Source organism: Rousettus aegyptiacus, unplaced genomic scaffold (assembly GCF_014176215.1).
Source record: "Rousettus aegyptiacus isolate mRouAeg1 unplaced genomic scaffold, mRouAeg1.p scaffold_m13_p_7, whole genome shotgun sequence".
Taxonomy (NCBI): domain Eukaryota; kingdom Metazoa; phylum Chordata; class Mammalia; order Chiroptera; family Pteropodidae; genus Rousettus; species Rousettus aegyptiacus.
The window spans coordinates 72,715,114-72,742,838 of record NW_023416310.1 but is presented as its reverse complement, the minus strand read 5'-3'; the positions used below and the strand labels follow the sequence as shown (position 1 = coordinate 72,742,838).

Here is a 27,725-nt window from a genome sequence, read left to right as displayed (position 1 = left end):
GCGCCTTAGGTAACACGCCGCCGGGGGCACACGCAAGAACCTTCTCAGCGGCGTTTCTTCCAGAAAGCTCCGGCGCTAAGTCTGTGTGCTCAGAGCGACATCTCAGTTAGATGGGCTCCACCTGGACACCTGTCTTGTGCCTCAGGTTCTCCTCCCTCCACGGGTCCCTGCAGCATCGTGCACCCAGGCACCCTCCCGCCGCGCCCCCTCTCCTTGCCTGCGGGCCCGGGTGGGCGAGTCGTGGGGGCCAGCGGAGGTGCTGGGGGCGCGGGCTGGTCCTGGGGGAGACGGGCCGTACCTGGGGGCCACCTGAGGTGCTGGGGGAGACGGGCCGGTCCTGGGGGCCGCCCGAGGTGCTGGGGGCGCGGGCTGGTCCTGGGGGAGAGGGCCCGTACCTGGGGGCCACCCGAGGTGCTGGAGGCGCGGGCGGGTCCCGGGGTGCAGGCCGGTCCTGGGGAAAGATGGGCTGGTCTTGGGGGCCAGCGGAGGTGCTGGGGGCGCGGGCCGGTCCTGGGGGCCACCCGGAGGTGCTGGGGGCGCGGGTCGGTCCTGGGGGACACGGGCCGGTCCTGGGGGCCGCCCGAGGTGCTGGGGCGCGGGCGGCCTGCGGGCCCGCCTTGCTCCCAGCAGCGCGCGGACCTCGCTGCACACGACGGCGCCGCGCGGACTCGGCGCGACCCCGAGGCCGGCCGGTGACGCGACGCGGCTCCGCCAATGGCGCGCGCCCGGCCCCGCGTCGCGGCGCAGCGGGCCAATGGGCGCGCGCCCGGCGCCGCTTCCTGCGCGCCGCGCGCCGCCTCCGCCGAGCGCCGCTTTCCCGGCCGCGGAGGAGCCCGCGGCGCGACCCGCCGCCCGCGCCCGCCCGGTGAGTGCAGCGGCGGCGCGAGGGAGGGGCGGGCGGGCGGCGCTCGCGCCCTTTCCTGCACCGGGGGCGGGCGCTACCGCGTCCCCCGCCCGCCTGCGCCGGGGGCGGACGTGGGAAGAGGGGAGCCGGAGCGCGGTGGGTTCCCAGGACCGCGCGGGGAGGCGCCCGCCTGTCCCTCCCCCGGGCAGTGGTCGGAGAAAATCTGCCTGTCGTGGGATTAGCGCGGGCAGATGGTCAGGGCCGGGAGCTCCGACTGTGCTGGCGGCCGGGCGGGCGGCCCGGCTGTCGCCCAGGTGCACGGCCCTGGAAGGGACCTGCCCACGGTGCTGGGGGCGGGGGCTCGTCTCCTGAGCGGCCAGCTCGGCGCGCCTCCTGCCCGGGGCGCCGGGCGGACCCCCCTGCAGGGAGGACTCCACCGTGCATGCTGCGTGGTTGTCTCCCGCCTCTCTGGACCCGAAGTCGCCTTCCTGCAGTGGGACTTTAGTTGCCAGGACTCTCTTTGCGAAGCAGGTGGGCGTGGCGGCGGGGGAGTAAAAAACAAACCGGCAGGAAGCCTCTCAGGGTCTTAAAGCTGACTCCGGGAAGTAAATGTTTCCGGAGCGTTCTCGGGACTCAGTCCCTCCCTGAACCCTCCACCCTGCTCCCCCCACCCCCATCTCCGGTTAATAAACCCGCCGAGGAGGGCAGATGCCTCTGAGGGTGATGAGCAAAATGCCTGAAGGTCCAGCTGGAATTCATGGTGCAAAGGTCCTTGGTGCATCTGAGGTTGCTTTCCTGGGAGATGCTCCCCCCACCCCCACCCCACATACACCCATTCACCCCAACAAAACAAAGCAATGCCCGGATCCCAGAATCACGGGACTCAGTGCTCCAGCCCGCGTTTCAAGAGTCCTTTGACCCGATGACCCAGTCTCCCTGACAGGCTAATGGCCTGTGAGGAGTTGGGGCTGCATCCTGACAGGTGGAAAGGAGGTACAGCCGCCTTAGGGTGTTCACCCAGTGTCCCCTTTAGCTGGGAAGTGACTAGAGTTCGGGTTCCACTCTGAAGGGAGTTTGCAAACACCCCCCTCACCGCATCCTTTCTCTGCAGTAGTCTTCCATTAGGTGCCAAGGTTCAATTATGTGTATGTGGAAATTACCGCTTAGTCATTTCTCTGAAGGAAAGTATATCAAATATAAGTCAAAGTCACCATTCATCAAGCTTAACCTGCAGACTGAGCCTGACTTACCTGGTTATATGTACAGTGAGCTGGGAGCTAAGAGACATCTTTCAAGACTAGTTTACATTAAAACAACACCGTGGGAACTAAGGTTTCCTCCAAAACAAAACAACAAAAAAAAAACATACCTTTCCCTCAACAATTTATAATGAGGATTTTCAAATATACAGCCAAATTGAAAGAATTATACAGGAAACACCCACATACCCACCACCTAGATTCTACTATGGATGTTTTACTATATTTGCTTTATCACATACCTGCCCGCCTATTATGACCTGACTTCTAACCTTAAGTAATTAGTGGTTATTTGGCTTCCCGGGAGCGGTATTTCCATCTTAGCTCAGGGAGCTGGCAGCGTGGTGGATGGAGCTGCGGCGAGTATCTAGAGCTTCAGGCGAACACCCAGGCTGCACAGAGCACCGTTAGGTGCCGAGGAAATGGAGAGGCTGGAGACTCAGACTGACCAGAAGGGACTTGACTTTTTGTTTTGTTTGGAAGAGATGGAAGATGAGTGGCAGTTTGTGGTAGGAAATACCAAGTAAGAAAATGACACTCATGGAGCGCTTGCCGGACACTGAGCGCTGCTTATTATAAGCCGTATTATCTCATTTAATGCTCACAATAGCTACGTAAGTTGGCCACGATTTCTTTCTGCCTTTTACAGAAGACGCAGAGCATAGTCGCCTTTTGGTGGTGCCAGAAAGAAATGGAGCCAGGACCCGAATTCCAACAGTCTGGGTCCGGGGTGGCTCTGGGTGCTCTTAGTCACAGCAGAGATGCCACCAGGGGAGAGTGGACCCTCAGGCCTGACCAGGGGGGGAGCGAAGGGCTGTCTGAGGATTGCCACAGCTCTTCTAGACACCCCGGCTCAGGCCCCCGGACTCAAGGGTCCATTTCCAAACAGCTCCAGAGGGATAGTGTCCCATGTGTTTGACTGGGCGAGATGGGGGTTCTTCGGCCATTACCCTGGGGTGCACCCTGCTAGTCAGGCTCCCTCCCGTCGCCTCCCTCCACTTCCTGTCTGAGGTTTCCCAGAGCTTGGCTCCTGTTCCTTATCCTTTCCAACCCACACTCTTTCTCCTTGGCGTTTTTAAGACATGTTGTTCCCAAATCGCCCACTTGCCCGTGGCAGATGCTCCTGCATCTCGTGTTGCCATTCCGGCCGCTGGGCTTCCTGACGTGCCCACGCGCCTCTGGCCGCGCATGCGCGGCCTGGCCCCGGCCTCCCGGTGCCCAGACCCCGTCTCCAAAGCAGACCGGCTGTGTCCTCACCTTTAGGCTCTGCCCTCCGTCCTGGCCCTTGGGCAGTGCTCGGTCTAGGACGCGGGAGCCGCCCCGTCAGGCAGGGCTTCTCACTGCCCTTGCCCCCGCCGCCCTCGGCCAGCTGCCCCGTTTGGCTGTCGTGGGTCTGGCCACGTGGCCTCATCATGGTGGGATGCTTGACCCTACCAGAAGCCAGGGCTCGGGGGTTTAGCCCCAGCCACCCGGGGTGGGGAGCCTCAGGGTAGAGGGCAGCGACTACCTTGCCCGCCCCACCAAGCAGAGGGGAGGAGACGAGAAGGAAGAGGAGGAAAGGGGAGTGGTGGAGGGAGAAGGATGGGGAGAGGAGGAGGTGCTCGCACAGGGCGGGCGAAGACAGGACCCTCACGCCCTCGCCGCCCGCTGCCACGGGACCACGCAGGGCTGGGGTGCCAGGCCTGTCAAACCCATGGAGGAGGGTCCCATGGGACCAGCATGAGGGAGGGGGCCTGCCCGCCGTGGGGCAGAGGCCTCCCGTGGAGGCAGCAGGATGTGTGTGTGTTTGAGATTCGACTAAATATGTGACTTCTCATTTATTCTTTCGACGTGAACTATGACCAAATAATAACATTCATTAAATTTGGGGAGGGAAGTGCTTGGATGTTACATTTTTTTCCCCTCTGTACTTTTTTATATGTTTAAAAGAAATCCCCATCATCAGAGGGCCAGGAAGGCAAAGAGCAAAAACGAGCCCTAGAGTGGAATCTGAGCTCTGCCTCTGATTTGCGGGGTGAGCACTCATCTGCTGTGTGTGGCCTGAGACCGCCTCGGGGGTACGTGGGCCCTGCCTGGCCTGGCGGTCCCCTGGGGCCCGGAGCGCTGACCCTTGTCCTCTGCCGCCGGCTTCCCCGCAGGCCGCCGCCATGCCCAGCTCCGCGCTGTGGGCGGTGGATCTCTTCGGGAGGGTGCACGTGCTCTCCACAGCGGGGCAGTCCTGGGAGCTCTGCAGGGACACCCAGCTGGAGTTCAAGAGGGTCAGCGCGGCCACGCAGTGCTGCTGGGGCCTCGCCTGCGACCACCAGGTGTACGTGCGCGTGCGCGCCAGCGCCGTCCCCATCCGCCGGCAGGAGGAGGCCTATGAGAATCAGGTGGGCGCCCCCGTGTCCTGGTCGCTGGTGGGCGGGTCGGCTGGAGGTAGCGCCCCAGAGTCCTGGCCGAGTGCCGCCATCTGCCTGCATCCGAGTTGCGTAGTGTCCAGTGTCTGGGGCCAGAGCCCCCATTGTGCCCTTACCAAGGCGGGCTGGCCAGGTCCACACAAGGCTGGGCTCCCGGCGGTTCCCGGGGGGCCCAGGGCGGGCGTGTCCTCCCCTGCCTGCCCCTCGGGGCGCTGGGTCTGGTGGCATTTTCTCTGCCCTTTGGGGCCGCGATCATGCGCTGGCAGGGGCCCGGCTGCCCCAGGCCAGCTGCACGCCCGCAGCCCATGCCCGCCCTCGTTCCTCAGCGCTGGAACCCCGTGGGCGGCTTCTGCGACAAGCTCCTGCCGAGTGACCGCTGGCCGTGGAGCGACGTGAGCGGGCTCCAGCCCCGGCTGCTGGACGGCGTAGCGCTGCCCTCCCCGCACTGGGAGTGGGAATCCGACTGGCACGTGGATGAGAACTTCGGAGGGGAGCCCACCGAGAAGGGGGTAGGCCCGCTGGCTTCCTGCCCTGGCTCCCACCTGGGGGGGATGCTTTAGGCCTGGCCCGCCCCTCCGTGCTGTCCCCAGCGTCCCCTGGGGCCCGACCCTAGCCTGTGCCCTGCACGCTCCCCACTTTCCGCACGGGATCGGTGGGGGTCAGTGATGCTCGCTCTCTGCACCCTGCTCCCCACCTTCCCCAGAGCCTTATAGAGCCCCCTTGGCGTTTCAGGGGTGGACATACGCCATCGACTTCCCGGCCACCTACACGAGAGACAAGAAGTGGAATTCCTGCGTGCGGCGGCGGCGGTGGCTCCGGTACAGGAGATACAAGTCCCGGGACACCTGGGCCAAGGTTGCGGAGCCCGCGTGTGGCCGGGGGCGGGTCAGGGCCCGGACAGCAGCCCCACTGTTGGGAGGGTCACGGGGTCCCTTGCTGCTGCCCTCCCCACCTGTGCACTGGGGGGAGGGGGGAAGGGGGAAGGGGGAAGGGGGGCGGAGGGGCCCACCCCCGTGCTGGGACCTTTGACTTGTCTCTTGGGAGCGCCACGGCACTGCACGTCCCTTCACCTGGGAGACTGCCACCTGGGGAGCCAGACAGGACAGCACGGGACTCGTCCTGACCCTGGTCTCCGGCTACCCTGTGCCACACTGAGGCTCAGGCCTTGCACCTCTGCCTCCATCAGCCCCGTGGGAGCCAGTCTGGCCCCCATGACCATGACCCAGGCTGTACTGGGGTCCCGTGTGGCCTTGCATGAGAGGGAGGCCCTGGGCCCTTGCCAGACCAGCCTGCCCGCCCCTCTGGCTGGGAGCAGCCGGGAGGGGACAGCGTGGATGGCCAGGGTCCCAGACAGCCTGCACAGCAGGGCCACGCCCTGTGGTGGGCCCTCTTCCAGGTGGGGGCGGAGTGGACCAGTCAGGTCACCGCAGAGCGCACAGCCAGGACCCTCCGTGCCAGAGCAGCTGCTGCCACTCGGGGACAGCAGCTCAGGCCTGGTGGCCGTTAGAGGGAGGGCAGGGGACAGGGAACCCAGGGCTGGGAGCCCTCTGTCCTGATGATCCTGCTCTGTGAGGTCAGACAGGTGTGCTCGGGGCTGGAGGACGGAAGGCAGCATGCTGAGGGCCGGAGCGGACGCTGGGGTGGGGCATGGCCACCTGTTCACTAGGAGGGTGGCTGTGCAGGGCATAGCTCCAGTATCCGCCAGGAGGGGACACAGGGCCATCTACTGGCCCAGGTGCCCACAGGGACTGACCGCCTCTGCCTCGTACCACTTTGTTCCAGATCCCTCCGAAGGATGACCCCCAGCAACTGCCTGACCCCTTCAACGACCTCTCTGTGGGGGGGTGGGAAATTACAGATGAGCCCGTGGGCCACCTGTCCTTGTGGGCTGTGTCTCTGCAGGGAAAGGTAAGGCCTGTGCCCCCCGCACTTTGCACAGGAGGTGGCTGTGGGGTCTGACCACAGGCAGGCGCAGGGCAGGAGAGAAGTCGGCCCCCCGATGTACTCCCGGGGGTGGAGGAAAGAGGATGGCTGCCCCTGGGACCTCTGTCTCGCCCCCGTCCCCTCTGCTGGGGTTAGCCCGAGCTGGCGGCACGTGACCGGGGCCCCATAGTCGTCCCTCCTGTGAATCCCGATGTCCTGTGGACCTGCCGGGTCCTGCTCTTCCCAGAAGCCTCCGACCTCCCACCCTGTGCCCAGTCCTGGCCTGTCCCTCCTCTGAGTGCCCAGAGCATGCTCAGTGCCTACCCTGGGCTCAGACGCCATCAGTATTGTCTCAGACAGATCCTGAGCACCCTGCCGGCCCCCTGTGGCACCCCCTGCACACACAGCAGGGTCCAGTGGTGTTGCAGGTGGGAGGGCGGGTGGATAGGTGGCGGGTAGGCACATGGATGGGGGCCTGGATGTTGAGAGAGGAGATGCTTCTCTCAGAGAGTGTGTGAACTACACAAGGGAAGAAAACCAGCCCCTGGCGGCAGCAGCGACCGGTGGTCCTGAGTGCGGGTGACGCTACAGCTAGTTGTGGTTTCAGAGTGAAGACCGTTCAGTACTCTCTGCCACAAACTGACCAAATGCTCTGGTCGGCTTCGGAAGAGTCACAGGTTCTGCCAGGCTTAGCTCTGGGGTCCTGTCTGTCCCAGGACTGGGTCAAGCACAGTTTTTTTCTGAGCCACGCTATAGGATCGGGGGCGGCTGGTCCTGGACAGAGCCCCCACCGAGGGGTCACGCCCCCCCTGGGAAGCAAAGGGAGGGGAGAGCGGGGGCTCCAGAGCAGCGTTCGTGGTCGCTGCCTGCCGGCTGTGAGCTGGTGCTACCCTGTGCCCGGCCTGTGGTCCATAAGAGGTGACCAGGAGCCTGGGCTCCAGAGGGAGCCGGGGAGACAGGTGGACCCCCAAACCAGCAAGTAACAGAAGGGAGGCTGTGCAGGCCTCGTTCTGCAGTGCGAGCCGGAGAGGGGAGGTGACAGGGTCGGGAGGCCTTGGTCCCCAACACGGAGGCAGCTCCCGGGAGGGGGTCCGCAGCCTCTCTGGACCTCGTAGCCGTGGGCAGCCCCTCGTTCAGGTGAAAAGCACCAGGCAGTGTGGACGATGAGAACCGTGGCTCAGTCTTAAATATTTGATTAAACTCACTCTATTTTTAAGGAGAAAAAGAACCGGACGTTTTAGACATTGGTATAAAGGGGGTCTGGGGGCTTTCCTGTTAACCACTCCGGGGCCCCAGCTTCCCCTAGAGACAGGTGTGCTGAGAGCATGTCACCACTAGGGGGCGCAGGACACCCAGGCTGGGGAGGGGATTCTCACAGCTGAGGAAGGGAACAGGTCTGTTGTCTGTACCTGAGGATCCCAGGTGTCTCATTTTTTAACAGCAGTGAGGGGATCATCTCATCTGGCACGCGGACCCCAGTGGCAGTGGGGCAGGACAGCCAGGGCACCCTGGTCCCTGGTTCCCTAGACCTTGGGCCCCCCATGGAGCCCTGGCCTAACCCTGCCTTCCTGACCCCGTCTCTCCTTCTCTCCCTCCCAGGTATGGTACAGAGAGGACATCAGCCACACCAACCCCGAAGGCTCATCGTGGTCCCTCGTGGACACCCCGGGGGAGGCAGTCCAGATCAGCTGTGGGCCCCACGACCTCCTGTGGGTCACCCTCTGGGAGGGGCAGGCGTTGGTCCGGGAAGGAATCAGCAGGAACGACCCCAAAGGTGGGCAGACTCACATTCTGAGCTGCCAGCCCCGGGCGCCCAGCCCTGCCTCCCGCGCTGATGGGGGGGGGCCGCGCGCGCTGATGGGGAGCCACGCGCGCTGATAGGGGCCGCCCGCGCTTTCTTCTGGGGCCGCGTAGGAAGTTCCTGGTCCGTGGTGGAGCCTCCCACGTCAGAAAACGGGATCATGCACGTCTCGGTGGGAGTGGCCGTGGTCTGGGCCGTCACCAAGGACCGGAAAGTAAGACGGGGTCCCCGGGAGTGGGTCTCAGGGCTTTGTTTCACATTGGGGTCGGTGTGGTTTTTCCTTCTTTTGGTCTGAACCCTTGAGAACAAATCAGCCAAGCTCCGTGCGCTCCATTTCGCTGTCCAAGATATTTGGTGCCTGCAGAACCCCCCCTCATCCGCGCCTGGTACCAAGTGCAGGACTCCTGTATTGATAACTTCATAGGCTGCAACATTTCAAATAGTCAGAAGCCAATTTTCCGAAATGCTCAGCTAATCGTCTCCCCCTGCTCCTGTCCAGCGCTTGTCATTTTTACTTTATCAGAGGCAAGGTCTATTAAATAAGCTGATTTCAGGTTGTTTACAAGTTCTCTGTCTAACCCTACGTCATGTGCATCCCGTAGCATCCAGGAGGCCGGACCACCCACATCTGATCCCAAGCTTCAGGCCACAGATTTCAGGGTTTTCTCGTTTAACCTCCCCCCTGCCCCTGTCCTGCCTCATAAATTGTGATTAAAACACTGAGGTACTAACAGCACAGGATCCCCTCGCCCAGGCCGCCGCCAAGAATGAGTAAGAACAGTTATGTGGCGTGGCAGGGGCAGGATAGGGGGTGACTCCCAGGTAAACCCAACCAGGTGAGCCATGGGGCCACAGGTAGGCCTGCAGGAGATTTGGTTGAATTGTGTGTATTTTTACACATTCACATGAAAAAGTTAGACTGGAGACTGTTTCATAAAGTACTAGAATAGAATCAAAACATATTATTTACTCTAATAATGCGTTTAGGAAACTGGTTTTCCTAGATAAAACCGTGAAGGTCGTCACCTTCCACAGAGAGACTTGATTGGGCATGACGGCCTCCTCCCAGCAGTCGGCGTGAGCTAGGGTGGGTCGTGCACAGAGATCCATGGGCTATCGCTGGTCAGGCTCACACGTCAGAGTCTGGAATTGAGGTACAGGATGTGTCTCCCCCTCTTCAACGCCCACGAAACACGCCACCTCCTGGCGCTCACCGCATGCAGTGAGACAGCCACCTGCTGCTGCTTGGTGCCAGCAGGAACCACTAGTTTCTGAACCAGAGGGGAGAAGGTTCTAGGAAGATTCAGGCAGCTCGTCTCCTGGGGGGACAATGCTCTTAGCCAGAGAGTGGCCCGGGGGCTGCCAGGCCAGGTGTGTCTGGGGGCAGGCGACCCTACCCTCGGCCCAGTGGGACGGTGCCAAGTCCAGAGACGTGGGGAAGAGGCACGTGGATGAACATTTCATCTGTGGAATGAGCCCAAGGATCGAATTACTCGTGTGTTCTTCTTGAGCCTCTAAAAACAAAAAAAACACCGATTTCAGTGACACTCCAGGAAGGCGCTTATTTCCGGCTTTCCCAGGTGTGGTTCCGCAGAGGCGTCAGCTCTCACAGTCCCTGTGGCACCAGCTGGATGGAGATGGTGGGCGAGATGATGATGGTGGACGTGGGGCTGAACGACCAGGTGCGCGTGCGTGCGGCTCTGCGCCTCGCTTCCTGGGGGCGGGGCTTCGAGGGGGGCTCCCTGACGCCTCCCGCCCTCCGTGATGCGTGATGCGCGCAGCACCTCTGCGCACGCTCCGCCTCCGCCTCCGTGGGCTCACAGGGGGCCGGTCCCGCTCGGGTCCCAGAGACCCCGCCTGTCCTGGGTCGCTCCTCCCGGACCCTCAGAGCGACGGCAGTGCGCATGGAGGCAGCATCTCTGAAACGTCACCTGCATAGTTGGTGGGGCGCAGCCTCTGTCTCATGAACGATGAGGTTTGCCGATTTTTACGACAGCGTGTGACGGTGACAGCTCCCCTTGTGATAGCAGCTCTTCCCAGCGGGCTGCCGGCCCTCCTCCCACCCGCCTCAGTGAACTGTGTGACAGCGGTCAGGGCTCAGTGGTCAGGGCTGAGACAGGCGCTGAGCGCAGAGGCCAGCCTGCCCCTGCCAAGCGATACGGCCACGAAGCCCTCCTGGCAAGGCCGTCTGGGGCCACAGCTCTGCCAGGCCCTGGGCACCCCCAAGGCCCGGGTCAAAATGGGTGCCCCGTGGGCCCTGCAGCTGCCAGTACACTCTCCTATCTCAGCGCCCAAAGACAGAGGCGAGGCGGCCTCCTGGCTACCTTCCCCAAGGAAAATGAGGTCGGAATCAAGGGGGTCTGTGTCTGTAAAAGGACCAGGACCACCCCAGGGGTTCCCTGGGGCACAGCTTCCTTCCCACCAGAAGCAAGATGGGGACACAGGTGGACTTGGTGTCCCGGCCCAGCGCCCTCCGGCACCACCTTCTCAAAGCCCAGGTCTGCCTGAGGCCGGAGAGAACGGTCCCCGCTTCTCCAGAGCTGGGCGCCCTGCCCCCTCCCAGCCCCTCTGAGCCCGGCCACGCCACGCGCCTTCCACCCCAGCCCACACCCCGCTGCTGCCTGCCTTCGCAGACAGTCCTCCAGTCTTGGGGTACTTTCCACCCTATCCTACCCCATCACCCCAAGAGGAAGAACCCCCAGGTCTGCGCGGCCTCCGCCCAGCGGCACCCCTCTGTTCCAGGTCTGGGGCATTGGCTATGAGGACCGGGCCGTGTATTTCCGTCAAGGCGTCACCCCCAGCGAGCTCAGTGGGAAGACGTGGAAGGCCATCGTTGCCAGCCAAGAGTGTGACCGGTCCCACTGCGGGAGCAACTCAAGTCTCCTCAGGTGACCCCAGGGGCGGCGGGGGGGCGGGTCGGGAAGGGCTGTCAGTGGCCTGGATGGCGGGGCGGGAGTGGGGGGGGGGGGGTGGCCAGCTTGTCCCGAGAAGGGACCTGAAGCGTCAAGGTCTGGGGGAGAAAAGGCTTCTTTGGGGGTGGATGCTCAGGGAAGAGCACCGAGAGTCTCTCTCGTCTGGACCTGGGACCTCTGACTTGGGCTTACGCGGCTTCTCTGGGGCTTGTTGCGTCACAAGGTCCAGGCCCCGCCCCCAGCACGTCTGCTTCAATACATTGAAATGGCAGGGCCCGAGATGATGCGTTTCTTGCGAGGTCGCAGGTGAGCCGCTGCCGCAGGTCTGGGCGCCCTGCACTGAGATCCTTAGGTGTAAAGGGCGTGGATGGGAACCAGCTCTGCCCAGTGGCCGTCAGAGCCCCGGCAGGTGACCGCATCTGAGCTGGGGTGGCTGAGGTGCTCACCTGCCCCGTGCAGCACGCCCGGGGCCTCGGCCTGGGCTCCACAGCCACCACGCCCCTGGGCCCTCCCCAGGTCCTGGGCCACACCCCTTTGCTCTCCTGGTTTGGTGGCCACCACACATAGTTATGCCACCAGCCCAGAGGGCCAGGAGGCCGGCTGGCCTGGGTTCGCTCCCTTCTACCTGAGGCTTAGTCTCCTCGGCTGGGAGTCCTCAAAGCTGAGCGGCTCATTGGAACCAGCCGAGAAGCTTCCAAAACTGCCAATGCCTAATCTGCATAACCTAGAAGTCAGAATCAGCTCATTCAATATGACAGCAAAGGCCCGAGAATCGAGAGGAAAATAGTTAAATTAGACTTCAACAGGATTAAACTTTTGTGCATCAAAGGACACTATCGAGAAAGTGAAAAGACACCCCACAGAATGGGAGAAAGTATTTGCAAATCATATGTTTGATAAGGGCCTAGTATCTAGACGAGATAAAGAACGAGACAACAAAGAGACAAACGACCCAATTAAAAAGGGCAAAGACAATCAATCAATCAATAAGTATGTAAGTAAGTAAAAAGGGCAAAGGCCTTGGATAGGACATTTCTCCAAAGTAAATAAGAGAACGACCAACAAGCACAGGAAAAGACGCCCAGCGTCACCTGCTTTGGGAAGTGCAAGTCACGACCCGCGTGAGATGCCGCCGCACAGCCCCGGGAACAGCTGTAATCAGAAAGAAAGACGGCACCGAGCTTGGAGCGGGAACCCCGCCCCCCCCCCCCGCCCCCTGCCCCTGCCCCCCGCCCCCCACGTTGCCGCTGGCGATGCAAAAGGGTGCGGCCACTTTGGAAAAGCCGCTCTGGCAGTTCCTCAGGAAGTTAAGGGCAGCGCCGCCCCGTGACCCGGCAGCTCCACTCCTGGATGCGCGCCCGCGAGACCCGCGGACGGGCGCAGATGGCCGCGCCCGCGGGACGTGCACACGGCTGTTCGCGGCAGCGCCGTTTGTGATCGCCAGCAGGTGAAAACAGCCCGCTGGGCCATCAGTGGGTGACGAGGCGAGTAAACGTGGCGCGGCCGTGCAGCAGACCGTTGCTCGCAGTTAAAAGGGCCGAAGTACCGACGCAGGCCCCAGCCCGGGTGAACCCAGCCCCGAGGGGCACGTTCTGTACGGGGCGTTCCTATGACGCGTCCAGAGCAGGCAAGTCCGTAGAGGCAGAAAGCAAATCGGCGGGTGCCAGGAGGTTGGGGGGAAGGGCGAGGATGGAGAGCGGCCGCTTGATGGGCGCAGTGTCTCCTTTCGGGGCCACGAGATGGTTCTGGAACTGGACGGCGGTGACGGCGGCACAACATTGCGAATGCACTTAGTACCACCGCGTCGTGTGATTTAAAACGGTAAATTTTAAGTCACGTGTATTTTGCCAAAATAAAAAAAAAAAAAATGATAATATTACAGCCAGACTTCCACCCCCAAACACAGCGCTCAGATGGGCATGGGGTGTGGCGGGGGCGTCGGGACCGTTCTAAGCGCCCTGCTCCCTGGAAAGCAGGTGTCCGTGTGTGTGCTGCACGGAGAGGCTGTGGCGCGGGGTCACACGGGTTCCTGGGAGCAGAGCAGATGAAGGAGGCCTGCCGACAGCAGCTCTTCCGTCCAGGGAGTCACGGCTCTGCCCTCTCTGTCCCTAGCGCTGGCTGCTTCTTTGGCGATGAGGTGAGGGGCAGCGGCGAGTCCTGTGCACCGAGCGACACGGATGCCTCATCGGAAGCCGAGAGACCGGGGCCTGACCAGCCTGTTCCTGCAGAGTCCCTGGACAGTCCCAGGAACCCCGAGTGCAGCTCGGCCTCGGGCCCAGGCACCAGCAAGACCTCAGAGCATGCCACAGAGGGCACCAGCCTGGCCGGTCAGACCTCCGGGCCCGAGCCTCAGCCCAGCCAGGCCTCCACCCCGGCCGAGCTGCCCTGGACCAACATTGACCTGAAGGAGCCCAAGAAGGCACCCGGCCAGGGCACTGCTGGCCTTCCTGACACTGCCAGCCTCTGCTCCCTGGGGCTGCTCCCGCTGGGCCTGGACGAGCCCTGCAGCACCGGCGACCACCTGCTGTGGGCCTGGGTGTCCGGAGGAGGCTGCGCGGTGGAGGCCCACACCGTGCTCAAGTGGTTCACGGTCCAGTCAGGTAAGGGTGGGTGTCAGGGGCCAGGGGGTGCTCCTGGGCGGGCGGGGAGCAGGCCCCCTGCCCTGTGCTCTGCCAGTCCGTCTAGCCTTCTGAGACCAGCTGGAGCCATCAGAAGGGAGGGCAGCGGCCGGAGGATCCTCTCCTCTCCCTGTCCTGGCAGTGGTGGCCATTCCAGGCTGAACTGGGTGGGGGACATCAGGGTGAACAGTGTGGGAAGGGCTCATGGGCATTTTACAGAGATCGTAGCTTCCTAACAAGAAAGGACCAATTTAAAAAAATAAAAATAAAAAAGCCCCGGGCTGTTGTCCAGCTGTGAGTGGGCCGGGCGGCTGGACCTGAGGCTGTGGCCGGCCCGCAGGCCTGTCCCCCTCGGTGCAGGCACTCGCCCTGTCCATCACGCCAGCCCAGACCGCCGCCTGGAGGACGCAGATCTTCCAGCAGCTCACGGAGAGGACCAGGCGGGAGCTGGAGAACTTCCGGCACTACGAGCAAGCCGTGGAGCAGGTGCGCGGGCCCCGGGTGCACGTCCGTCAGCAGGCACTCGTTGAGCACCTGCTGTATACCGGCCCCGAGGTGGGAGGGCACAGCAAATGGATGTGTGCGGCCCTCTGCCTGCCTGCCAGGTGCAAAGCCAACCCTTCCAGGTCCCCCTAGAGTCCAGAGCGAGAAAACGAGTCCACGCTGTTATCTATCCCCCCAAAGCACTGCCCAGCCCCACTCCGTCCCAGGCACGATGTAGGCCATGGGGACCCAGAGACCACAGCAGCCTCGGCAGGGGTGCACGGGGAGCCCCACGCGCCAGGGGTACGGTGTTCTGCTGGGAACCGAGGACGGGTTGAGGGTGCTCGTAGATGCCCAGGCCGAGCCTCGGCCCCAGGGGTCCGCGGTTAGGCTGGGAGACACATTGCGTGGAGCATGTGGCTGGTGCCACTCAGAGGACCTGGCTGCGTCTCGGCCGGTGGCAGAGGAGCACCTTGCCGGCAGCTCAGCGCGGGGCCCGCGGGGCCCAGAACCTCCCCCGGCCTCGGCTTGCCCGTCCAGAGCAGGCCGGGGCGAGGGCTCGTGGCCCGGCACTGGTCCCGTGTCTGGCGGTGTCACTCTTGTTATGAGAGGGAAGCGGAGGGTCTGGGAGCTGTAGGTGGGAGCCCCCCGTGAGGCCGCAGCGGGACGGGGTGCCGGGGGCCCCGCCCGTGACCCCGCCCGTGGCCTCCGGGGCCTGTGCCACAGTCGGTGTGGGTGAAGACGGGGGTCCTGCAGTGGTGGTGCGACTGGAAGCCCCACAAGTGGGTGGACGTGCGCGTGGCCCTGGAGCAGTTCACGGGGCACGACGGGGCTCGGGACGGCATCCTCTTCGTCTACTACGTGGTCCATGAGGAGAAGAAGGTGCGGTGGGGGCGGCGGTGGTGTCCAGGGGAGGGGACCTCAGAGCCGTGGGAGGGGGCGCGGGAACGGGCCTGCCACGCCGGCCCGAGGTGCTCAGCCGAGGTACCCCCGGTGACTGCATAGCTTGCATAGCTCCGGCTGTGGTGACAGGTGTCCCGGCAGTGGGAGGCAGGCAGGTGGCAGCCCCCAGAGCCGTCTCCTCGGTCCGAGCCGCTGAGAGGCGCTCGTGTTTCGGAGGAGAAATCGAGCTCTCCGAGACAAAGCCGCTCGCCCTCCGGGGCTGGGGTCGAACCCGGTCAGGCGGGTTCTCAGGTGCCCTCGTCACTGTCGAGGATGGAATCGGGCGTTTGCTCGTCAACGAGGCCCGTGCGCTAGGACTTCCGAGCCCGCCGCGGAACCTCGCAGGCCGGGGCCCCGGGACGGGCTCCGTGGAACCGGGGTGGCCCAGGCCGCCCCTGGCCGTCCCCGCTGACAGCCTGCCGTCCGCCCTCTGTGCGCAGTACCTGCACGTGTTCCTGAACGAGGTGACGGCGCTGGTGCCCGTGCTCAGCGAGGCCAAGCACTCCTTCGCCTTGTACACCCCCGAGAGGACCCGGCAGCGCTGGCCGGTGCGTCTGGCTGCCGCCACGGAGCAGGACATGAACGACTGGGTGAGTGGGCGGCGCCCCTCCAGGCCGGGGGGCGAGGGGCAGCCCAGCCTCGGCCCGCTGCCCGCCGCCTGCCCAGTGCTGACCAGCCTCCTCCCTGCGCCAGCTGGCCCTGCTCAACCTCTCTTGCTGTGAGAGCTGGAAGGTCCACGGCCGCCCCTCGGTGCAGGCCATTTGGTCCACCACCTGCAAGGGGGACATCTTCGTGAGCGAGCCCAGCCCGGACCTGGAGGCCTCCGAGCACCTGCTGCCCTGTGACCAGATGTGAGTGGACCATGCTGCAGGCAGGGCCCGGGCCTGGCCACCCCTGCCCAAAGCCGCCAGGGTTGTGGCTCTGGAAGGGGCGGCCACCGCAGGGCCACACAGGGCGTCCACCCCCGCTGGCCAGCCGCAGGCGTGGCCGGCAGCTGCCCAGGCCCCAAGTCCTCCTTGGCCCGTGGGAGGACCCCAAGAGGGACCAGAACCCCACCGAGCACCTGCTGTGTGTTGGGGTGAGGGGGCATGGCTCCGTGGGTGGCATTTAAAACCAGGAGCTGGGATGAGGCCACCCACTGGGGTGGTGGGAACGGAGTCCCTGCCATCCAGCCTTTTGGGTCGGAGAGCAGAGGAGCACCCCGAGGGGATGTGGTACCCCCGATGGCGCCCCCAGAAGGTCACACAGAACCCATGAGGACCAGGGGGACGGAGGCGAGACCAGGAGGCCTCGCTCAGCAGGGGACAGTGGACGTGTCCGCCTGCCCTTTGTCCATCCGCTCCTGGGGGCCCCGTGTGCCCAGCACCCAGCCGAACAGGCCACCACCCCTGGTGACAGTGGCAGGGCCTCGGCTGCCGGAAGCCGACCCTGCCTCCCCATCTACCCGGGAGGCCTCGGGGTCACCGTGTCGCGGCTCGTCCAGCAGACGCGATGACCCTGCTCCTGCTGTGACATGCCCCCTGGGCCCCCGGGGTGGTGTGGGACGAGGGCTGCTTTGTCCCTCTGGAGAGCCCCCCGCCCCAGGTCTCTGCCTCGTCTCTGGGCCACTTGAGCCCAGAGTAATACCTGATGGGAAGCCCGGCAGGTCCCATCATCCCGTCGCTGGGAGAGCGGGCACAAGTGACCAGGACGTCCCGGGAGGCCACAGGCCACCAAGGCTGGAGGCCCTGCCGCGATTGCGTCTCCCACCCTCTCGCCCCCTCCCAGGTTCTGGCGGCAGATGGGCGGCCACCTGCGGGTGGTGGAGGCCGGCGGCCAGGGCGTGGTGTGGGGCATTGGCTACGACGGCACCGCCTGGGTGTACACGGGCGGCTACGGTGGCGGCTGCTTCCAAGGTGAGGGCCGAGCCAGCAGCGGCTCCCGGCCCCGCCCCCGCCCTCCCGCCGGGCTGTGCCTTCCTCCAGCCCGGCTGGCGGCCCCGCCCCTACCACAGCCACCCTGCGGTGCTCACACTCTGCTGGCAGCTGGCTGACAGGTGACCTTCACCGCTGCCAGCCTCCGCAGACGGTGCTCCTGGGGCCAGCCCAGGAGGCGTGACTGCCCAGGGACCAGGCCTCTCCCCAGCGTGCCTCCCCCGGCCCGAAGGTTCTAGAAACACAGCACCCAGGGTCCCCACTGCATCCAAAGCCTCGTTTTGCAGACGCTGGAATGGGGCGGTCCATGCCCCAGCCTGCACACCCTGCTCCCGGTGGCCAATCCTGCAGAGCTGCGTGTGGTCCACTGGGACCGCAGGACGCACATTTGCGCAGGTTAAACAGCCCCCCGTTTTACAAACGAGGGTATTGGGGCTCATGGAGGTTCTGTGAGGATGATAAGGAGTGAGCCGGGGGGGGGGCACACACCTCCCAGCGCCAGGCGAGTGGGACGGCGAGGTGGGCAGGGGTGCGGCCAGGAGCAGAGTGAGGCAGGGGCCGGAGGGGGTGCAGCGGGAGCAGCAGGCTCTTCTCACCGAGGCCGTGCAAACCGGAACAATCAGAGAAGCTGGGGTGCGCTCAGCAGGCCTGTGAGCCCCTTTCGGCTGACCCTCCAGCCCAGCCCAGTCTCCATGACTAGGGCTTCCTTCGGCTGGAAGCCCGAGGCCCCAGCGGGCAGCTGCGGCCTGGGTCCTGGAGCCTCCTCTGCCCCCAGGCCTGGCCAGCAGCACCAGCAATGTGTACGCACAGTCGGACGTGAAGTCCATCTGCATCTACGAGAACCAGCGCTGGAACCCCGTCACGGGCTACACCAGCAGGTGAGCCGTCCGCGTGGACGCCGCTCCCGGCTGCTGCGCAGGACCGGATGGCCACATCCAGTGCCGTGAGGCAGCGTGAGAGCTGGCCTCGGACGCTGACGTGGCCATGGACCCCGACATGGCCCTCACTGGGCCTTACTGCTTACTCAGCCTTGCTTCCTTGAATCTGAGTGTACTGTGTATTTTTAAAACTCCCTCGTTGAGAGGCAAAACACGTAAAATGCACAAATGTACATATGATGAGGTATAGGTAGATCTGCGTGGAGAAATAAATCGATACGTATAGATAGGTAGTGTAGGTATCGATAACAGAAGGGGGGGTCCCAGCCCTCGCAGCGGCCGTGGCCCTCGGGTGGGCGGATGGTTGTCCAGGCCCCCTCGGGACGCGGGGTCACCCCAGTCCTGGTCCCAGGAGCGTGTGTCTGAGCAGGACGGGCCGTCCTCGGCTCTCGAGCGGCGCCCTCACCCCCACCCGCCTCGTCCTGCGTCAGGGGCCTGCCCACCGACCGGTACATGTGGAGTGACGCCTCCGGGCTGCAGGAGTGTACGAAGGCCGGCACGAAGCCGCCGTCCCTGCAGTGGGCCTGGGTGAGCCGCGGGCTGCGGGCGGGCGGGGGCCGGAGCGGGGGGCTGCCCGACTGACCCGCCCCTCCCCCAGGTGTCCGACTGGTCCGTGGACTTCAGCGTGCCCGGGGGCGCTGACCAGGAGGGGTGGCAGTACGCCAGTGACTTCCCTTCGTAAGCGTCCGTCTCTCTGGGTGGGGAGGGGCCTCGCGGGGCTGCAGGACCAGGGGTGTGGCCCAGCCAGCCCCCTCCTCCCCAGCAGTGGCCTCGCAGCCGTGCCGGGCAGAGCCCCTGCCCCCTCAAGCGCCCGGGCGTGGCTGAGCAGCAGACCCTGTGTGCCAGCCTCAGCCGCCAGCAGGGTGTGGCGGGGCCCCGGCGAGCAAGGGTCCCCAGAAGGGCCCTGATGGAGCCTGGCGTGGGGACGGGTCAGAGCCCTCTTAGCTAGCACCCACCAGCTGGGCAGCTGCCACGTCCCAGCGAGACCCCAGCCAGTCTAGAGGCGTCTGAAAGACAAGCATTATCTCCCGTGACACCTGCTGCCCGCTGAGCCCCCTTCGTGGCTTACACGGAGGCTCTGTGCCTTCTAGTGGGTAGAGAAAGAATGTGTTCCAGAAAATTCCAGAAACTTCCACAAAGTCATCTCGATTTCAGCTGCTTCTTTCTCTTGTAGCTCATACCACGGTTACAAAACCATGAGGGATTTTGTCAGGAGAAGGCGCTGGGCCAGGTAAAGACTGAGCAACAAGGTAACTGGGGTGGGGGGTGGGGTCACCTCCTCCCCGCCCCCCCTTCCCCCCCGCTGGTTCTTCCCACCCAAACCTCTGAGCCTCCAACCTCAATGCTAACAGGAGGAAAGGGGAGGGCCAGGGGAGGGACAGAATCAAAGTAAAGGCCAGCCCAGGAAGTGCCCACGAGCTCCTCACGCTCTCTAGTTTCCAGAGAGTTTGCTTTCAAGAACAAACAGGAGAAATGTCGCCTGTAGCTCTGCTGTTAGCAGGGCAGGCGGTGCAGGGGGCCCGGCCGAGGGCAGAGCAGGGGGCGGAGGGCAGGGCCACCTCTCCTGGCCCCTTATTCCCATCCACCCAGGAAGCGGCATGCACCCCGGTGCTTGGGGGGACAGACGGGGGCTGGCCCTCCCCAGGGTCCTGCCGAGGCCGCCTTGAGGGGGTGGTGGCCTGGGGCTTCCTTCCGCAGCCTCCCGCGTGCCCAGGGCTGGCGGCCCGAGGGGTGCCGGTGTTGGGGTGCCAGTGTCGTGCTCTTTCCACCGTACAGAAAATGCAAGCTGGTGACCAGCGGGCCCTGGCTGGAGGTGGCCCCCATCGCCCTCAGAGACGTGTCTGTCATTCCCGAGAGCCCCGGCGTCAGCGGCCGGGGCCACAGCATCGCACTCTGGGCTGTCAGTGACAAGGGGGACGTGCTGTGCCGCCTGGGGGTGTCCGAGCTCAACCCCGCGGTGAGCACCCCCATCCCTGCCCACCCTGTGGGCCCGCTTGTGGTTCTGACAGATTCTTCCAGAAACGGGACTCTCGCTGTGGAGGCGGGCTGGGCTCAGCCGGTCCTGCCCAGACCCCGAGAGGCCTGCAGGACGGACGGACGCAGCACGGGGCCCGAGGGGTCACCAGCTCTGTGGGTGGTTGGCGCCGAGGGTGAGGCTGGCGTGAGGAGCTGCCAGCGCCCGGGGCTGGGGCCGGGGGTGGCGGAGGCTGCACCCAGGCACCTGCAGTGACCGCCGCCCCCCGGCCTCCAGGGCTCCTCCTGGCTGCACGTGGGCACTGACCAGCCGTTTGCCTCGGTCTCCGTCGGGGGCTGCCACCAGGTGTGGGCCGTGGCGAGGGACGGCTCCGCCTTCTACCGGGGCTCCGTGTCCCCCTCCCAGCCGGCTGGTGAGTGCCACCCTCAGGAGGGCCCCCACCTGGCACCCCGAGGCTGCGATGGGGACAGGGCGGCTCAGAGGGCTGGACTGGTCTCTGTTCTCAGTTTGGCTCAACGAGCATTGACTGAAAGTGGCCTGCGGACCAGGCGCTGTGGCCCAGCCACCGCCCTCCTGCTGGGTGGGGGTGTCCCCGCCCCTCACAGCCGCCCCTCACGGTCCTTGGCCTCCCACCAGGGAGGCTGGTGGTGGAGCTTTCGGGCACTTTGCACACCCTGCCCTTCCCAGGGTGGCCCTGCAGAGGCCCACTTCACGCTGGCCACACTGGCCACCCTCGGGGGCACAGACCAGGCTGGCTTGTTCTTGGCTGGACATCCAGACAGCATCCGACGCAGGGAGGTGGTGCCCGGTGCCCCGCTGCCCTCCACGCAGGCGGACGGGCTCGGGCAGCGGCTTTGCACCACGGCCGAGAGGCTGGCTGTCCACCACGTGCAGAGCCGGGCCCCTCCATGTCCCCTCTGCCCGTGTAGGCCGCCGTCTGGGACCCGCCACGGCCGCGGCTGGGCTGTCTGCAGGGCGGGGGCAGCTCACACCAGGCCCCAGCACACGTGTGTGGTCCGGCGGGTCTGGGGACGGAGACAGGCCCACGCCTGTGAGCTGCAGAGGAGGCACGTGCTCCTGGGTGCCTGGGGCCTCAGAGTCCCATGTCCCTTTGCAGGCGACTGCTGGTACCACATCCCGTCTCCTCCCAAACAGAGGTTGAAGCAGGTGTCTGTGGGCCAGACATCCGTGTACGCTGTGGACGAGAACGGCAAGTAGTTCCCGGTCCCCAGTGGTCGCCAGGAGTTGGGGTTCCCTGAGCACCTGGATGGGATGATGCCCTCGCTGGCCCCCAGGTCCCTGACCCAAGGCCTTCGTGAGCCCCCACGAGACACCGCCCAGCCTGGGGTCCCTGCTCAGGCCTGAGGCAGAGGGCGCCGTGCCATGGCCAGGGTGACGCTGTGGGCAGGGGGTATTGGGCACCTCTAGGAGGTGCCTCGCAGGCCTGGGAGCCCAGAGCCGCAGGCGGCCGGGGCCCGCGCAGGGGGCCGCTGGTGCTGCCGTCCCCCCTGAGCAAGGCAAGGACAAGGCGGCTCTGGCTCCAGACGCGTCCTCCCGATTCGTGTGAAGGATTCCTTGTCCTCGGTTTCTCATGCGTAGAAAGAGGACGGCGATGCCAGCCGGGCTCGGGGACGGCCGGGTGGCTCGGGTGGCACTGAGCGTGGGGAGGGCAGAGCCGCCTCCACCGAGCTCCCCTGGGTGGGCGACGCCCGGCAAGCATGGGGACGGGGGACCGTGGCCGCCCACCCAGCTCTGCAGGCCCTGAAGCGGGTCCCGGCGGCCCGGGCCTCACGGCGGGTCACACCCTTCCGTCCCCAGAGAACCTGTGGTACCGCCAGGGGGTCATGCCTAGCTACCCGCAGGGCTCCGGCTGGGAGCACGTGTCCAACAACGTGCGCCGCGTGTCCGTGGGGCCCCTGGACCAGGTCTGGGGCAGGCGTGGGGCGGAGGGGGGGCAGGGAGAGCGGGGGTGGGGGGGCCGGGTTCCCCCTCGAGTCCCCACTGCCGCCCCCTGGGATCACCGCAGAGGGCCAGGCCTTCAGCCAGTCCATGTTCCAGGTCTGGGTCATCGCCAACAAAGTCCAGGGGAGCCACAGTCTGAGCAGGGGGACCGTGTGTCACCGAACAGGCGTGCGGCCCCTGGAGCCCAAGGGGCAGGGCTGGGACTACGGCATCGGGGTGAGCGGGCGGGCGTGGCGGCCGCGTGGGCCGGGGCCGGCGTGGAGCTGGTGGGAGGCCCGGGCAGAGTCCCTCGGGGGTCCTTGAGCCTCTGGAAGGATGGTCTCTGCCCCTTGACCCCCTCCAGCCTGTTGACCTGCCCCTATCCTTCCAGGGGGGCTGGGATCACATCTGCGTTCGGGCCAATGCCACCAGAGCCCCCAGGAGTGCGTCCCAGGAGAGGGCTGGCAAGCAGGGCCTCCCCAACGGGCCCTCGCTGGCGGCCGGGGCCCCGCGGGAAGCCAGGGGCCCCGTCTGCTGCTGAGGCCTCCTCCCACCTGGAGCAGCCGTGGTGCCCGGTTTGAAGGGTCGAGGTCGAGCGTGAGCCTTGCCCTCCCCTGGGCCGTTCTCTGCTGAAGCGTGGAGCCTGGGCGCAGCTCGGAGGCACCAGGAACAGCCCGGCAATGTGGAGCGCTGTGGACATTTCTGCACACGTCCCCTCCGACTCGGGGGGCCCGGGGTGGGGGCCCTCGCCCCGCCTGCCCCACCTGTGCCTTCCCCTCTGCCTCCCGCCTTTCCAGGATGGAAGCTTAGAGCCTGGAGCCGTCCAGGAACGCAGAGCCCACAGAGGAGCCGCCCGCAGCCCCGGGCACTGGGCACCCCCCCCCCCCCCACAGAGAGGCCGCCATGGGCTCAGGGACACTTTGCCCTCTCCGGGATCATTTCTGGGCGCGGGATTCACAAATGGGGTCACTTCTAAAAGTTCAGGAATGAGTCGGCGGTTGGGGTTCAATGCTGGGCGGGGGGCGTCGTCTTCGCCAGGGGGGCACAGACGCCCTGGGTGGCCAGGACCGAGGAGCCACCCCGCACCTGGGAGAAGCTGCCAGTCGGCACGTCACTGTCACCAGCCCTCAGCCAGCCCCTCCCAGACGTGGATGCGGGGGGCACGGAGGCCCCTCTTCTGGTCGTGCTGCAGGGGGCGGGGGCACAGGGTGGAATCCGAGACCCCCAGAGGCGGGCGGCCCCCTCCGGCCCCTCTGCGTCTCGTCTGATGACGAAACCCCACGTGGTGAAGTCTGCAGTTCGCCGCCTGCAAGCAGACACTTTGCCCGGGACTTGTCCCAGGAGTGCCCAGCAGGAGGGGCAGCACCTGCTCTGGGGTCCCCTCTTTCGGGGCGCTCGGGGGAGCCAGCGGTCCCTGCGCTTCTGGGGGCGGGGACGGGTCTGGAGGCACGAGTGCAGCTCGGGGCCCGGACGCCGCGGGGCACGGATGGCCTCTGCCCGCATCCCCTGGTCGGGTGTTCTCCCAGTGGGCATTACGGGTTCGCTCGGCCGCCGTGACCTGTCCTTTCGCTGTGAGTCTGCCCGTAGCTGGTCTCCCCGCCCTTTCTCCAGGGAGGTCATGCCCTCTCGCTGCCGAGCACCGGCTGCATCCCTGCTCAGCGTTACTGAACCATCTCGAGCCCTCAGATGCTTTCTTCAATAAAAGCTTAGGCCAGAGAGTCAACGACGTGACTTTGTTTTTTGTTTCTGGTTTTTTTTTTTTTTTTTTTTTGCACAGTTCCCCATGCTCACATGCAGGGGGCAAAGGTAGCACTTGCCGTGAAATCTTTTATTTTCGTTTTGTGATACAGCATCGGTTTCGTGGGTACTTTGAACGGACCGTTAGGAAAAATAAAAGCAAATTTGGGTCATTTAAAAAACATTTTCGCCACAATTGCAGCTGGCCGTTCAGTCCCAGAGAGAGGCCAGACAGAAGAGTCGCAGTTCCGGTCTCTCCGCCGGCCTGACGGTGACCTCCCCCTGGGAAGTTCACCAGAGGCCCGGTCAGCGGGCGGGTCTGTGGCCCCAGGTGAGGGCTCAGGGTGCATGCGACGCTTCTGACTTTAGGGCTCCTCACAGGACAGAAGGCTCCGGCTGGGCTTGGGGTCCAAGGTGAGGGTTGAGGCAGCAGGTCTCGGCACCCTGTCACCAGACCTGTCCCCCGCCTGCTTTACCCCCCGCCCCGAAGCAGGATTGAGACTGTTAAGGTCCTTCGTGATGAGGCCGCGGGGCTGCCGATGTCCTCTGGCCTCGGATGGCAGAGGGCTGGGCATCTGGGCCGGGGTCACCCTCTGGAAAGCAGAGGAGGTGCAGGTGCAGGTCTGGGACAGAGAGAAAGAGCCCCAACAGCTGTCGCCCTGCACGGCGCTGACCCGCAGGCCTTCTCGCCATCTGCGGTCGCCAGGCACGGCCTGGACGGGGCTCTGCCGGGCGCTGTCTCCGCGCCTCCTGCTCAGAGTGTCAGCCGTGCTGTGCGGAGCCTGCCCTGGCCGGAACAAGGGCCCCAGTCTGCAGGCGACCCCAGGAGGGCACACGGACCCCATCTGCCCCATGCTCAGAGCTGTCTTCAGCCTGAGCTCCCATCGGCAGCCTGCCCTGAGCACTGGCCGTCCGAGTGGCCGTGCCTGAGGGGCAGGCCAGAAGCACCAGGGTCCCCACCTGACCCATGGCCAAGGATGGCTGGCACAGTGGGGCCGGGACCAGACCAGGCCTCCCAGGGCCACCTGCCAGAGGGCCTCTGCTGGGGCCTAGGGAGGGCCGGCCCCAGCCGGACCAGGTAAGTTAGGACTGAAGTGGCTAATGCTGTTCCGAGGGGTGCCATCTGCTGCCCTCGATGCCCCCAGATATGCATTAAGATGCCAGGTCCGGGGGGGCGGGGGGGGTGGTGGTGAAGGGGCTAGGGCTGGAACCATCGGGGTGGGGACAGCGAGGCTGAGCGTTGGGCACAGGCCCCTGCCAGTGACGCCCCCACTCCCGGCCCGGCTCAGCGCCCCACGGGGGCCTCGGGGATAGCTCAGGGCACGGGGGACCAGGCCACTCATGCCGGGCCAACTCCACCGTCACCGCGGGCCCTGCCACTGCAGTTCCTGCCTGGGGCTGCCACGGGCTCTGTCCCCTCCCCATACTGTCCGTGGACAGAGGGACGAGGGAGGAGAGATGTCAGCTGCCTCAGAGCTAAGTCGCCGAGCCTGTCAGGGCCAGTGGGGCAGGAAGCCTGGCCCGAGGCTGCGGGCGCCTGCCCAGCTGCCCCGTCCTGCCCCTGCAGAGCAGCACCCGGCGGGGAAGACGCTCCGCCCACCCCAGACCCCGCCTCCAGAGAGCCCCGCGGGCCCCCAGCCCCAGCCAGGACCCAGCAGCACCCTAAAGTCCCATCAGAGCAGCCACATCAGGGGCAAATACGATGAGCAGCAAGCCTCAGGGGGGTGGGGGAGGTCTCCCAAGGGTCCAGGGCCAGGCAGGAAGGAGGCGCCGGCCACTCAGGACCTAGCAGCCTCTCTCCCGCCGGCCCAGCCCCGTCTCCAATGCCCTCGGCACCCAGCCGCAGACCCTCTGCAGTCAGGAGCCCCCGCACGGGAAGGTGCAGGCAAAGATCCCAGCCTCTCCCCCCACCAAGGTCCCTTTGGAATTAATGTGAGGTAACCGAATTAGGATTTTTCATAGCTAGATTCAGAAGTAGACACCAGCCATCTTGGCTCAGCCACTGTCTGTCTGTCCCTGAGAGGCCACGGGCTCTGCTTGCTCCATGCCTCAGTTTACCCCGAGCGAGGAGGCTCGGGTGCAGGGCGGAGGCGGTACCTGCCTGGGCCTGGGCCTCAGCAGCAACTGGGGAAATTTACCAAGTAAATCTTTTCCTGGAATCTGCCTTGGATCGGGAGAGAGCCAGGAGTGAAGAGAATTTAGTTTTTGAGGCCGGTCAACTCCTGCCTAGTCACTGAAAAAGCAGATCCCGCGACCTCCGTGGAGGTTCGGGCCTCGTGCAGCGCGGGGCGGCGGCCTCGGCCGGGTCTCGTCCCCCGAGGGCTGGAACGTGCTCCAGAAAGGCAGCCGCGTCCAGGGAAAATGGAGCCCCTGAGGCCGCAGCCGCGTCAAGTCACCACCAGTCTGGGGCTCCTGCTGGGCCCAGGGCGGGGGTGCTAGGAGCCCTCCCTGAAGCTGTGGATCTGCGTGGAGTACTTCTGCAGGTGGCCCTCCGGCTGGGCCTCGGTGGCCCCGAGCGCAGCCCCGGTCACCTGCTGCTGCTGCTGGTAGTGCTGGTAGAGCTTGGGGCCGGGGCCGTCCAGGCCCGGGAGGCGGCCGCTGGACATGGTGAGGATGGTGGCGGTCAGCGACTTGATGTAGTTCTTGGCCAGCGTGAGGGTCTCGATCTTGGACAGCTTCTTGTCGGCGCGCACGTGCGGGATGACCTCGCGCAGCGCCTGGAAGGCGTTGTTCAGCGTGTGCATGCGCTGCCGCTCCCGCTCGTTGCTCTCCAGCCGCCGCTGGGCGCTGCTCTCCCGCCGCGCGCCCGGCCCCGCCGAGGGCGCCGGCCGCCTGCGCCCGCCGTCCGCCCGCGCCGCCTGCGCCCGCGCCCGCGCCGTCCGGCTCCGCAGACCCTTGGCCGGCGGGGCCCCCGAGCCCTGCTGGGGCCTGTCGGGGGTCTGCTCCCCTGGGGTGGGCTCTGTGTTCTGCAGAGGCGCCCGGTGCCTGGGCGGCCGGGTTTTGGTCTTCATGGCTCTGGGCTGGCTGTCCCGGGGCGTGGTGGCTCCTAGGGGAGGCCCTTGGAACTGAAATCCAGAATACAGGCCACCCGGTGGTCACTCGGTGCCCAGTGGCAGCTGACTACGTGGTTGTTCCCACTGACACAGGAGACCTGCGCTGACCCCCACACACCCCTAATCCCGCTCGATCTCACGCTGACCCCTCAGACCTCTCCCTGATCTTGTGGCCCCTGCCCCCTGGGCGAGGTGTAGTGACCCCTGGACTTTTACTTGGCCCCATGCCGGTCGCTGCCTCTTGCCTCCTGAACTTTGCTCGGACCACCCAGAGTGCAGCTCCATCCCAGCTCAGGGCGCACCTGCCTGCTGTTTGCCGCATGAGCTAACACCCACGCCACACTGACCTGCCCCATCCCGCCCCACCGGATGCCACGCGAGCAGGGACAACGCTGGGGCCAGAACTGCTGTGGACCTGGGGCCGCTGTCGGAGATCACAGGGCGACAGTGGCCAGAGGCTGCAGAAGCCCCAAGCTAAGCGGAGGACGGTCCCAGCCTGGGCTCCACACCTGATCTCCCAGCCGCGAGCCAGGTTTCTCCCCAGACACCACCTGGTCCTGCTCCTGAGACCTCTTCCGGCGACCCCCCACCCCCACCCGACCCCTACCCATTACCTGGGGATCCGCGGCGGCACGCGACAGGGCTGCCCACGGGGGACAAGGACACGTCGCTTTAGCCGCCCCGGGCGGGGCCGCGGCCACATGTAAATAAGCCCGCGGGGCGGGGCTGCGGAGAGGCGGGTGTCTGCGTGTCCCGGTCCCGCGGTGGGGGCAGGGCGCACCTGCGAACAGGGGGCGGCCCAGCGCCCTCACTCTCTGCCGCCCGAGGAGCCCGGGCGGCGGACGCGAGCCCGAGGCCCCTGTGCGCGGAGGGGAAGCCCCGGGACCGCACCTGGCCGCTGCACCTGACCTCGGCTTCGGGCTCAGAACACGGAACCAGTCGAGATGAATTCATGGAAAAGCCGTTTTTCAATGCTACTTCTTAAAT

General features: G+C 65.3%; 2 protein-coding genes across 6 annotated transcripts; one reads left to right on the top strand and one right to left on the bottom strand.

Annotated features, from left to right (window-relative positions):
• The first annotated feature begins 817 nt into the window (after nt 1-817).
• TECPR1 (tectonin beta-propeller repeat containing 1) lies at nt 818-23,684 on the top strand. Of its 5 annotated transcripts, none has more exons than XM_016155150.2 (26): nt 818-865; nt 4,033-4,117; nt 4,242-4,475; nt 4,829-5,011; nt 5,235-5,357; nt 6,285-6,410; nt 8,025-8,199; nt 8,340-8,440; nt 9,807-9,908; nt 10,969-11,114; nt 13,251-13,738; nt 14,097-14,242; nt 14,966-15,121; nt 15,622-15,771; nt 15,875-16,032; nt 16,949-17,076; nt 17,870-17,972; nt 18,464-18,560; nt 18,631-18,710; nt 19,207-19,263; nt 19,809-19,989; nt 20,284-20,419; nt 21,125-21,217; nt 21,826-21,932; nt 22,066-22,185; nt 22,340-22,489. In XM_016155150.2, exons 3-26 carry the CDS (start codon nt 4,251-4,253, stop codon nt 22,487-22,489), a joined length of 3,531 nt encoding a protein of 1,176 aa, XP_016010636.2. In that variant the 5' UTR covers nt 818-865; nt 4,033-4,117; nt 4,242-4,250. The 5 variants fall into 5 exon arrangements, with proteins under 5 accessions (XP_016010636.2, XP_036079927.1, XP_036079926.1 ...); XM_036224033.1 differs by lacking the exon at nt 818-865 and adding an exon at nt 975-2,717; XM_036224034.1 differs by lacking the exon at nt 4,033-4,117 and having other exon boundaries at nt 846-865.
• Nucleotides 23,685-25,303: 1,619 nt separating this feature from the next.
• BHLHA15 (basic helix-loop-helix family member a15) lies at nt 25,304-27,409 on the bottom strand. The gene is made up of 2 exons (XM_016155136.2): nt 27,353-27,409; nt 25,304-26,750 (listed from the first exon to the last, which is right to left on the bottom strand). The coding sequence occupies exon 2, from the start codon at nt 26,694-26,696 to the stop codon at nt 26,121-26,123; it is 576 nt and encodes a 191-aa protein (XP_016010622.2). The 5' UTR covers nt 26,697-26,750; nt 27,353-27,409; the 3' UTR covers nt 25,304-26,120.
• Nucleotides 27,410-27,725: the final 316 nt, after the last annotated feature.